This window comes from Sturnira hondurensis, unplaced genomic scaffold, assembly GCF_014824575.4.
Source record: "Sturnira hondurensis isolate 20B ecotype Veracruz unplaced genomic scaffold, ASM1482457v3 Scaffold0006437, whole genome shotgun sequence".
NCBI lineage: Eukaryota > Metazoa > Chordata > Mammalia > Chiroptera > Phyllostomidae > Sturnira > Sturnira hondurensis.
This window is the reverse complement of record NW_028079068.1, coordinates 6,150,536-6,163,087: the sequence shown is the minus strand read 5'-3', so window position 1 is coordinate 6,163,087 and position 12,552 is coordinate 6,150,536. Positions and strand designations below refer to the sequence as shown.

General features: G+C 47.5%; 1 protein-coding gene across 1 annotated transcript in view; it reads left to right on the top strand.

Annotated features, from left to right (window-relative positions):
• Positions 1 to 12,552, top strand: part of EXOC4 (exocyst complex component 4) — a 679,809-nt gene that overhangs the window by 539,151 nt on the left and 128,106 nt on the right. Inside the window, exon 12 of the mRNA XM_037049172.1 lies at positions 6,089 to 6,225. Within this exon, the coding sequence (XP_036905067.1) occupies positions 6,089 to 6,225 (137 nt within the window). The remainder of the gene's footprint in view (positions 1 to 6,088; positions 6,226 to 12,552) is intronic.

The window sequence follows — 12,552 nt, the reverse complement described above, 5'->3', positions numbered from 1 at the left end:
AATAACACTGCTGGGAGCATTGTATTCGCGTCTTGTGCTGGACGTGAGCACTCGTTTCTGTGGGAGACACAACCTGCTAGGACACCTCGGCCTGTGAGGTGGAGGGTGATTGGGCGGAGAGGGGAAGTGCCAGTTCCTCAGGCCCCAGCGCCTGGATGGGTAGCCTGTGCCCAGCTGACTCGTTAAAAAAGCAAACACATTCAGGAATGCTCAGCATCACACAAATCAAAATATAGATTAAAAATCAGAAAACATTTGCTTCTGGCTGTTGCCATTAGTCGTTGCTAGTTATTAATCAAGGTAAAATTGGCCTCTACCATGTAATTTTTAGGTATACGACATTATGATTTGATACCTGTGTGCACTGCAGAGTGGTCACCACCCTAAGACGGGAGTTATTATTGTTTACAGCCACCCACAACTTAGAGGTGGTAGTAATTGAGAGGACAGTATAGTATGACAAGTTTTACTGAGTTGTAGTTGAGTATGTTCCAGTAAAGAAACGTTATTGTCATCATCAAACATTCAGGCAGCTGCCTCCCTCCCCACTTGCTGGTGTGTGGTGGTGATGGTGGTGGGGTGTGTCTGAAGCGACAGGTGATTTATTTATTCTTCCTTCCAAGTTCTTCCTACAGCAGTTCCCCAGGACCCTGGGCTCTTTCCAGCATCTCCGATCAACCGTCCCCACTCCAGGGGCTAAAACTGCACAAATCCAGAGTCTGCACAGTCCAAACTTTTGTTGTCTTTTTCTCTCAAGTGTAAATTTATTTATATGTCTTAAATCTTTAAAATGAGCACATTTTATTGTGTACATAAAATGATTGGGATAATAGAAAATTACACAGGTGAAATTCGGCATGTTTTGGTAGAAAAAAATCTAAGACCTGTAGTTACAATGCACGTTCAGTCTTTACAACATGGGAATTAAGATGCAGTAAAGTAGTAAGGCAGAGCCTGTGGTCTGATTCCACCTTACCAAATCAGGGTCTCAACCCCCTATCTGGCTTTATAATTTTACCTTAGACCTGTGTGTTTACCCCGCTCTGAATGTGCTGCGCATCGGTGTTGATTCACCCAGCAAACGCTTACTGAGCACCTGGACTATGCAGGTACCTGGCCAGTTGGTTGTGGGGATACAAAGGTGTAGGCACTGATCAAAGGACCTTCTCCTCTAGCAGCAGAGAGTCAAGTATGTGAACCAGTGGTTGCCATACCCCACTTGGGGCTTGAGCTAAAACTTTGCCCAGGGCACTGCGGCAGCACAGAAGAGTGCATTTAAATCAGAGCAGGTAACCCTTGAGCTGCCTCTTCAAGGATGAGGGGTGTGAGCTAGGAAGGGCATGCCGGGCAGAGGCACAGAGACGGGAAGTAGCCTGGCACCGTCAAGGAATGACTGGGAGTCACACGGTGGGCCTGCTCAGGGGAGCTGGAGAGAAGGTAGAGCGGTGGGCAGGAGCCAGGGCTTCAAAAGCTGAGTGAGTAGGAAAGGGCCTGGACTGAGAAGGACGAGACCTGGGTTCTCACCCTGTTCCTGCTGGGACTCCTGGCGTGTCCTCAAGCATGTCATTCAGCCTCGTGTCCTCATCAGCATGACCAGAGAACTGGGGAGAGTTGTTTCCAAAGCACTGTTCACACCTTTTCAGATGTGAAAAGCTACCCTATGAAAAAGTTTTCTCTACATAGATTGTTAGGGGAAGTTTGAACACCACATTCCCCTCCTTAAGGTTCATGGTGACCTCAGCGTATGGGAAGTTTCTGGTGGGAAGGAACCACTTCCATGTTCTTTAACTCGGCATTTGTCAAATTATTTGAACTTGGAGCAAATTTTCTGTAGTACCACTATCAGTATCCAAAATGCTGCAGAGACTGATTTGGGGGTGAAAATGGACGAGGCTTCAAAGATGCAATCACCCTCATTTATTCGTTCATCCCGTGTTCGAAAGAGCAGAGGGAGAGAGCTGTCTCCACGCCCTTACAGGGCGTTGCCTTCCTGTAAGAAACTCCAGCTGTTTGTCTTTCCTACCATCAACTACTCTGGGATTTTTGTTCCTTTGTCTTCTCATTTTTCATGCCATGCCCAGGCTTCATTACCTGGTAATAAGTTGCAAGAAATGAGAATTGAGTTGTTTCTGAGCAAATATCAATCATTTGTGATAGATTTAATAGAAATCATAATGCATAAAAATCAGGGTTTTACTTATTGGAAGCATTTCAACATTGGCAAATCCCCAAATTAATCAATGAAGCACTTGCGATGCCAAAGAGATCATGTAAATGAAAACAGAACTGACCTTTTTAGAAATTGAATACTTTCAACATTTACCTGTCAGAGCCACTGATCTGGAAATTGTTATAGATGCTTGAAACCTGGGAACTTTTTTCCCTTGTAAAAATACCCATCAGTTGGCAAACTAGTGTCATTTTCCCCAAAGAGAATGCGGTGGTTGACTATCTGAAGTTCTCCTATGACAAAGCAAACCAGGTTTGCTGGGGAATTGCATGTAGTCATGTAGCATTGTTACCGAACAAGAGATCCGGGGTGGGGGGCAATACTTGGCCCACCGAGGGATGCCAAAAACTGCTACAGAAAACAGAGGCCCCTCCTGGATGGTATACTAATATCTATTGGGCTCTTCTGTCCCCCTCCAATTGGAAAGACATCTCTCAATGCCAGAGATTTGTGAAAAGGAAACAAAATGTTTATTTAATGCTATTCAGGCCTAATGCCTTCATTAAAATATCAAAGTCTTTAAGGGTATACACCTACACACACACACACAGCGCTCCCTTCTCCCACTGTCCCAACTCCGGGTACCCTAAATCAGGAAAAGAGCACATGTCGGTTTTTCAGGTCACGGGCACTGTGAGCTGGGTTGCCTGTCCAGGCGGGATCCCCAATTAATCCGAAGTCATGCAGCACCTTCCACTGGCAAGAGTTCTTTGTACCAAGTTCCAAAGTCTCTCCCACTTTCCAGGCCACTTGGCCAAAGGGAGCACCCCAAAGCCGCGTGGGCCTCTTCTACCAAAGCTGCAGGGGTCCACACTCCACCAAAAGTGTGTGTCTTTCTTCTTCACCTGGCTGCAGGGATCTCCATTCTGGCAAAGCTGCGTGGTTCTCCCTTTTCACCTGGGCAAGAGGGGATCTTAACTCTGTTGAAACCTCATGGCTCTCTCTCCCAATGGCTACAGGGGTCTACATCTTTCCAAAACAGCGTGGCTCTCCCCCTCACCTGGCCAATAGGGGGTCCTCACTCTGCTAAAGCCACATGGCTCTCACGCAGGCACCGTCTAAGAGGATCAGCCCCCAGTTACATCCTGGGTAGAAGCCACTCCCTTCTCCCTCCTCAAAGCCAGGCCACAGCTATTTAACATATCTATGAAACCAGTTAAAGGTTATAGGTATGTTAAATGACCATTCTAGAGGTTAGCTGCAAAACTGTTGCTATGCAAAACAGCTCTTGATGCCCCTGCTCCATTTGTCCCTTCCCCCAACTGACATCTGGGGTGGGGGGCCGGTGAGGACATCTTAATAATATTTCCTCCAATATTCTTATACACTGTGAGTTCTGGACACCATTCCAAATCTTTTTTTGCTCCCCCCTCCCCTCCCCGGCTGCACCCTGCATCAGCATCACATAGGCCCTTTGTTGAGCACGACCATTCAGATTAAACCATGGCGTTCTCATCATTTCCTGCGGGTACTTCCTGTTCACTCCACACCTGTATCTCTGGGGGATACTCCTCCGATCTTGCAGTCTCCCCTCAGCTCCGACCGCCATCCACCCACTGCTGGTCATCCGAAAGAACTGGGGTGAATGCAGACCACACTGACTGCACCCAGAGAGAGTTCCGAATGCAGAGATCCCTCCATATACATCACTCAGAGAGCTTTACTGATGATGCGCGTCAGTGTTATTAGTACTGTTTCTTTTATTGGGAGTATTGTCCTGGAGATCCTGAGATATTATAAACAGGTGGCAGAGGAGGAGGATGGAAGATGGACAGAAGGAAAGGAAGACTGCCGGTGGTGCTTTTGAGAAATTGATGATCTGATCGGGGAGCCCAAGCCCACCTGGCATGGCGTGGAACAATTAATTACACAATGTCAGTTTCCTCGTGTAGAAGCACCAGTGCACCGATTGAATACCTGAGAGACGGGGGCCAGTGGATTAGAGGAACCATCAAATTATCCTTGGTTATTCGAAGAGTAAATTGAGTCATAAGAAAGGAGAGGTTACCCAAACCTGCCCCAGAATCAATTAGCAATCGCATCATTGGAAATAGAGCCAGGCCTCCTCTGTCTCACAATAACCTCAGCCATCTCCCCACCCCCGTCTCCTCTGCAGTGGTGTGGATTTTAAATGGGCTTTGTCCGGAAGGCTGAACTCTACTCTCCTTTATTAATTTCTGTCCACATGTTGTAGCAGAGCCTATGTTCTGAATCAGGATGAGGCTTTTAGGTTCTTCTCACCAGCGTGGGGATGTGTAGCTAAGCAGAATCAATTCCTGTCACTCACACACAGATGCAGAGAAATGGGATTACGGACCAGGGTGAAGCTGCAGTGTTTTAATCTTAAAATCAATACAGAAAAGGAAGCTGAACTTGTGGGGATTCTATGGAGACGGTAATTTGGTTTGCCTAAGCAAATGTAACTTTCTTCCTCTGCACCTTCTGACTCTTTCACTTTGGGGCAGTGGGGTGGGGGGCAGGAGAGGGAAAGAAGATAAGAAACCTACAATCAAATAATCTTGAATAAACATGCACCTGTAAACAGACAACTCAAGCTGATTGTTTACAGAAAAGCTGTACACTTTTGTCTATTCTTTTCATTTTCAGGAGGAAAACAGTCACCAAAACCCCGCACCCAGAGTCTGCATCGAAGCATAATAAAATGCCTTTGGTTCTTTCATGGTCACCGTCAGACCGGAAAAAAATTTTTTATTGTGTACTTTATGGCCAGGGCTACCATTGCTTAGGCAGTTCTATCTGAATAAATACATGTTTAGCAAATCATTTATTGACCAGAGGTTTCCAAGCTGCTAAGCATGTGATTCATATTTATCCCAACGTCATTCTGCTCCTTTTGGAGGAGGCGTGAACGAATGGCTTGATAAACCACTCAGTCTTCTCTTAAAGACTGAGAATTTGCTCAGTGTGCCTCTCTTTAGATGTCACACTGGTTTACTGCAGAGCACACCCCCCGCCCCGGTCTGTAGCTGTGAGACGGGTGTACTTTTCCTTCAGGGTCTTCCCTAATTCACTTCTGAGTTTGCCTGGGTCCATGTGGGCCCTCCTCCTTCAGGGGCCCCAACATGGGAAATACTGGGACCTCATGAGAACAGGAACTCATGAGGCTACAGGAACTGAGCCCCACGAGGGAGGGAGGCAGAATGGTAAAAGAGACTTCCTTCTCTGAGGTCTGTTTCTTGATCTTCAAACTACGGGTGATTACGGGACACCAGATAGGTAGGCGTGCTCAGAGGACTGAATGAGAGAAAGCCTGCAGAGCCCTCGCATGGTAACTTGTACTTCTAGGGACCCACAGAATGTTCGTGGTCATCGGGAGCATTATGTGAGCCTGCAGTGGGGTAGCACGCGCTGTGTGGGCACAAACTCTACGGGCTGTAAGAATAGAATCAGCCTGTTCTTCATGGGTTGATGGTTTCGAAACCTTTAAAGCAAATCATGGAAGGCTTTTTCCTTGCTGTGCCTGTCGTAGGTCCCTCCTCTCAAAGTAGAGCCCCGGAGGCGGTGAGTGAGGCCCCAGCTGAACATGTATTCACTTTCTGCGAAGCCACAGAGGGGCCAGTGAATGCCTGGAACTCCATGAAGGCAATTTAAAACCCCCTGTCCTGTGTCCTTCTGCAGAAAACACCTTCTCAGATCTCTGGGGGGCCTGCTCTGTCTAACATACTTCTTTGGTTGTCATTTTTAACCAATATTTCTAAATGCCACATCCGTCCAGGAAGGCTCAAGTGACCTGCATGATCGTATTATCCCCGTTGTCCTTCCTTGTGCTACATATTAGTGCGTAAAAACAAAGAGCACACAGAAAGCCTCATGAGCTCCCTCCGTGTCCCCCTCCAGAGCACCATTATCGTGGAGAAGACGGTGCAAGACCTCACGAACCTGATGCATGACCTGAGCGCGTACTCGGACCAGTTCCTCAGCATGGTGTGCGTGAAGCTGCAGGAATACAAGGACACCTGCGCCGCCGCCTACAGGTAGGGCTGCTCTCGAGCCTGAGACGCTTCAGTGAGACGCTGCTCTCGAGCCTGAGACGCTTCAGTGAAGCGCTGCTCTCGAGCGCTTCAGTGAGGTTGCCTCGGGGCCTGACTTTCCCCTAATAGGGAAAGGGCAGTCATCGGTGTGTCAGGGGCCTGATGAGACCACGTGCCTCAGAGGTAGTGTCCTAGAGGCTTCTGTAGTCATACCCACCAAGGGAGTGGAAGGGACAGAGGGACAGAGCCACATAGGACTGCCATCAGTGGCTTCGAAGAGGTGTCAGTTGTGATTTTTATGAAGGCCGAGAGTCCTAAGATTCTTCTACCTTGAGGAAATTCCAGAACTTGATTAGTCCCTCTAAAAGATCTTTAAAGTAAAGCAATTTCAAACTCCCAGGAACTCTTAATAATCTGTAGTATGATTTCCTTTTACTTCTTACAAATGTATTCCTCTTAATGTTTGATCTGTAGCCTTCCAGCTGTCATGAAAAGACAGGTACACTGTTTTTAGCATTAGTGGAAATGAAAGACCATTGTTAATGAACTTGAAAACCTGTAGTTTTCCCCTCTGATTTCTTTACTCTGGGTTCAAAAATCTCTTTGAGCTTTTGGAAAAGATCATAGCACGTCTCATAAAGAGCTAATAGTCAGAACAAATTATGGTCTGGTTGACAAGACCTACAGCAATTGGGGGAGAAAAGAATGTATAATAAAATAATAAACTGTATTTGATAATTAGGCATAGGTAGGTGAAGTATAGCTGGGCACAGCGCAGCTTGTTTCATCTGTCATTGCCCGTGTTGGGTATTAACCAAGCGCTTTCCAGGCTCATGACATGGTGTGAGTGAGCGAGTGTGGGGGGGCATAGCAGTCAGTCGGCCACAGGCTGCGCCTCTATGAGCTCCCATTCTTGGAAGAGGATAGAAAGGGAAACGGGGGACGGAGGAATAGGACATGTACAGCATTAGGGCATATCCACAGCATTAATTTATGGCAGAAAATATGGCAAGATGCTCCGGGAGGAAGACCTTACCTGAGGAGGACCAGAATGGCCTGGTGAAGGGTGTGAAGTAGGCCTTGTGAAGGAGGAGGGATTCAGACAGGACTTAGGCTTAAGGAGCTGACGGAAGAAAGGAAGCAGAGCAAGGTCAAGGAAGTGGGGAAGAATGAGAAAAGGAAGAACGAGTGATGAATTTGGGGTTTTGGAAAGGCAGGCTGAGCCACCTTTGTGGAGGATGGGTACGCCAGGCTCCAGGAACTTGGCCTAGATTAGGTAGCAGGGAACCGATGAAGGTGAGAAGCGGGGCATGCCAGGTGCAGACCTGCATGGTAGGGTTTTTTTTCTGAGTTTTGTATGAGCTGGATTGGATAGGCAAGTGTGTGGAGGTAGCAGGTCTCTGGATCAGAGGAGAGGCAGGGAGATGGCTGGTAGGGACAGATCCAGAGACCTTAAGGCAGTGCATCTTCAGGGCACGGCCACGGGTTGGCTGGAGGGGTTAATAAAGAACGGCTGTAAGAAGAAGTAGTTGATATTAGCCTTGTCTTTTTCATGCTGTACTTGTATGGGTTTTTTTAACCGCAAATTCAAGATCTCACGTGTACCCACTGAATTTAATGTTACTTTTAGCTCATCATTTTAGTCTATTAAGATATTTTTGAATTCTCATGTCATCAGAAAATCTTAGCTATTCCTTCAAATTTCCTGTCATTCTTGACTTTATAAGCAATCTTTTAGTTTCTTTATATCATTTTTTTAAATGTTCAGCAGGGCAGGGCTAAATCGGCGATTTGGGGGCCATGTCTCTCAAGACTTCCTTTGGGATTGACATTCATACCTTAGTCCGCGCTCCTGGAGTCCCTGTGTTTTCTAACTCTGAACCCAGACTGTAGCTCAGAGCCAGCTCTGGAGCCTAAATTTGAATACCAGCATTCCCAGTGTTTAGTTCTATGACCTTGAACAATGGTTCAAGGTTACTCATTCACTCTGTGCCTTAATTTTCTCATCTGCAAAAGGAGGTAATAGTTCTTCCTTCATAGCATTGTCTTGAAAATGTCAGCCTCTTAAAATTGTCTTCAGCAAAAAAGTAAGCTCCCTCCAAGACGGTTAGCTGCTATTTTGATGGCAAAGCCAATGATAACGAAGATCACCTTTTCCACCCTTCATGACCGCACCTCGCATATGTTATCATGTGCCCTATAAGAGACATAGATTTCTTGCTGGTGATCTAGGCCTAATCCTTGTAAGGCAGCTACCTGTCCCTCCCGTCTCCCCAAGATGGGCTGTCTCAGGCCAGCAGTGGACAACGCCAGGTATCTGTTCAGAAACCCTCTCTTCCCTTCACTTTTAGGACCCACTGCTCCCTGTCCCACCCAGCCTGCGTTAAGAACTCCCATCTTGGCCAGCTTCCGTACAAATTGCCCTTGGAAACAAGGTCTCTTGACGCTTAGCCAAACCGATCGTTTCTTCACTCAAGTCGATGACTTGCCCAGTCAGTAGGGAAGGGGCAAAGCCATGTGACTTACGCATTGTACGGCCTCCCTGGCTCCTAGCGAGGACCACATCCTAATCCGCCACAAACCTTCTTTAATGTTCTGTTCTAGAATTGTGCCTGTAATTCTAAACTCACCCAATTTCTATAATTTACCTTCTTATATGAACAGGGCTTTTTGTTTTGTGTGTTATTTGAAATAGGAGAAAAGTGTATGTTTGAATTTGAAGAACGCTGTTTAGAAGACAGGGAAAATTACAGACGTAGGGGAGAGGGGGTGAGTGGCAGAAATAACGTTCTGGCTAGTGATTGGGGTGGGAGGTCGGGAATGCGTGGACTGGCGGGCCCAAGGCAGGAGCATGAATGGTGGTGTTCACATGGTCTGGCCTTCTTATAGGAATTGAGGTATTTCTCTGTCACTGGTACTTCACCCTTTTGTGCAGAAAGTGCAGCTTTATCTCTGGTCTAATGCTGTTCTGGGATCACGGCATCACACTTGCTTCTCGATGCACCATGGTCCTCAAGAGCGTGTTGATCCCTCCTCGCAGAGCCTCAGATGCCACGTTGGTGTCCCTCTCGGCCCAGTCCTCTGGAATATGTCCACTCTGAGGTCATTCCGTATGCAGGGTGACATCCGCAGTGATCCACCACAGGTGCTGAAGGACAGGCCAAGGGCACGTTCTCTCGGAGCCAGGAGAAAGAATTCTGTGAAGCTTGGAGGGGAATAGGTAGAAAATCATCCACATGGTTGTTCTACTGAGGGTGTCTGACATTTTGGTGTCTCCAGACCACACATTATACACATCGTGGCACATAATCACACACAAAAAATCTCAAAATGTTTTAAGTTAATTTACAGTTGTATGTCCGGCTGCAGGTTGGACACCCGTGTAGAAATCTACAACAGTGCACACACACAGCACGTACAGCCCACGGTGCCTGTGGTCCCTCACCGAATCGGGTTTTTACACTGGTGGGAGAGTGTTTCCTTTTGTATGAGTCTGAAGACGCCAAGTGTCCTTACTTCCTCTCCTCCTGTTTCTCACCCTCCCCCGCAGTGGCACCTGCTGGGGAGTAATTAGGGCAGTCCTAATTTGGACAGCCAAATCCTGATTACAGTGAGAGGAAAAACAGGAAATGTCTAGTTTGGCTGCCAGCAAATGGCTGACTTAAATAGCAAGCGATACACAATTCAAATGATCCGAAATGATACAACACTGGGGAAGGAGGAAGGGGGCAGGGAACATCATCGCCGTCCGGGTCTTGTGCAGCAGACAGCTTCCGCAGAGCGACCCCATCCGTAAGCTCGCAATGCCCTCTGCCGAGACCGCTCGGGCTCCCCGTTTCCCAGGAGAGCCGAGCCTCCCCCGGAGCTGAGAGGTCGGGGAGGGCAGTATGGGTGCCCCTCTCCATGTGCACCTCACTCTGGAGGGAAAGGCCGTGGCACGTACAGAAAGATGCCATGTTACAGGCTTGGGATGAAGAGAGGTTTCCCGAAACGGAAGCAGGACTAGAAGCCTTTTTCTTAGTCACACCCCACAGGCCTTAAAGGAAAACGTGGCTGTGAGCTCCCTGCAGCCGCGGCTGGGCAGCAGTCCACTAGCCTGCCGCGTCCACACTCAGCGCCCCTCTCCTTGGGCTGCCCTCTTTGTCCTGGGGTGCATTCGGCTGCTTTTGTCCCAGAATAGTCATTTAAAAATTGGAAGTCACAGTTTTTTGAAGTTTCTGTCTGTTCCAACTTAGCAACAGTCCATTCATCATTCTTATTTTGGGAGCTGGAGGTCTTTCTGCACCATGTTGCGCCTGGTAGAGAATACAAATAAAACATCTTCTAACCTTAGAGACTCAGTGGATATGAGACACAAGCGTGTTGTGTGAGAAGAAGGTTCATCCTCAGGGCCTGCCTTTCTCTGCTTCACCCTAGAGGACCGAGAACTCATGCCGGAGCCTGAGGAAAGGGTGACATGGGGACAGGCTTGCAGTAGCCGAGGGCAGAACCCAGTCTGGCGCAAGGCTGGACACCCTGTGGGCCCTCGGTATGTTTGCTGAATGCACGAGGCCATTCCTGACAGACTCACTGACATGAGCAGGCAGTGGGGCAGCACATCCGTCACCATGGCTGGGGAGAAGGTCAAGGAGCCAGAATGAACTAGAGCGGGTGGCGTGGTTGGGAAGGAGCATGAAGAAAGTGGAGCTGGGAGACCTTCCCATGTTCAGTGAAGGGGAGGACAGCCTCCTCCATGGTCAAAGTGGCATCTGAAGAAGATGGTGGCCACAAAGTGGCATCTGAGGAAGATGGTGGCCACACTGTGCCAATAGTGCAGACTGGACACCAGGGGCTGTGGTGGCTGGGGACTCCCTTCAACTTGCCGGTGGAGCCACAGGCTAGGCAGGAGTGAGAGCCTCATTGAGTCGCCTTGATGCCTTCGCCAACACACTAACTTTGAACTTCAAAGGACCATGGGCACATGCCAGGGAAACCCTCCCCAAGCTCCACGCAAGTTGTCTTCCAGTTTGCCATCTCCAGGGTTGCCCAGTGTTTCCTAAGTTGTGATTATTGGGTGGAACACACCATCATAAAGCTCTCCAACCAAGACTGAGTGTGGTATGAAAGATGACCTAATGTTTCCCTCCTCTTTTCCTATTTCGTCTGCTCCCTCTTACCTGAAGGGATATTTTGGTTTTGACTTTGCATTTTTTTGTTTTGTTTTGTTTTAATCAGCAGCACGGTACTAACTTATTTTTTTATCTCCCCTTGTCATCGTTACTGCGTTGCTGGACATTGCATTGCACTTCAGCTTGCTACAGGTGCAGTCGTTCCCAGCTGAAAATCAGCCCCAGCAGCCTCATTCAGACTGACTTTGTCCAGGATTCCTTTGTCTAGCTGGGCTCCTAGTTTTTGTCCACAAGATTCAGTCTGGGAAAGCAAACATCATGCCCTGGCTGTCACCAAACAGTTGAACCCAATTAGCCCCACCTGCCCCTGGTTGTTTACCTAATGAAAGACTCAGCACCCCAGCTGGGTCCAGGGACCAGGCACACTCACGCTTCCCAACTGTTCCAGAGAGGAAGCCGTGCTCATCAGAGGCAGTCGGCGCCACCAGATGTTTTCGGAATGAAATTTACTCAGCTGTGTCCAGAGGGTGGACCCTCCTCGTGGCAGCCTTATCACCTGTTCCAAGGGGTAGACCTGCTTTCCTCTTCCTCCTGGGAGCAGGTACAGACAGTCACACAGATGGCTCCGTCTGTGGCGCACTGAGCTGTGAATAATTAGTAGATGATGGTTCTGGTAGTGGTAATTAACCCTACTGCTCTTGCGGAGTAATTGTTGGGGATTTAGCTCCCCTTTTTTGAGACTATTTGGACATGTTCTGGAATTTTGTAGCCCACACAACCTGGTTGAACACAAAATTATAAACCATTAAATGCAGTTGGTCACGATAGAAACTTGCCATTTGAATGAAAAATTTCCTTTAGGTTAATTGTATGTTGCTAATCAATGCCAGTATTTCAGATTGGAATATTAGGAGTTGCATTTGGAATTGATGTCCATTCCAATAGGAATTAATGATTTATTGTTGAGGGCATTATATAGGTAGCACATTAGTTAATTTGGATTACATTTTTTAAAATAAGACTGGATCAATGAGTATTAGTGAAGGCAGTAATATAGTACTTGAATTACTGAATTGATCCAGTCTTTTGAAAAATACATAAGTAAATAATGTGAGTGCCTTTAACAAAGTACCCCACTAAGCTAATATTTTTCATCCCTGCTGGTGCTAAAATGAAAACTTCTGGATTCCCAAAATGTGCGACACTAGCTCACACCTATGGA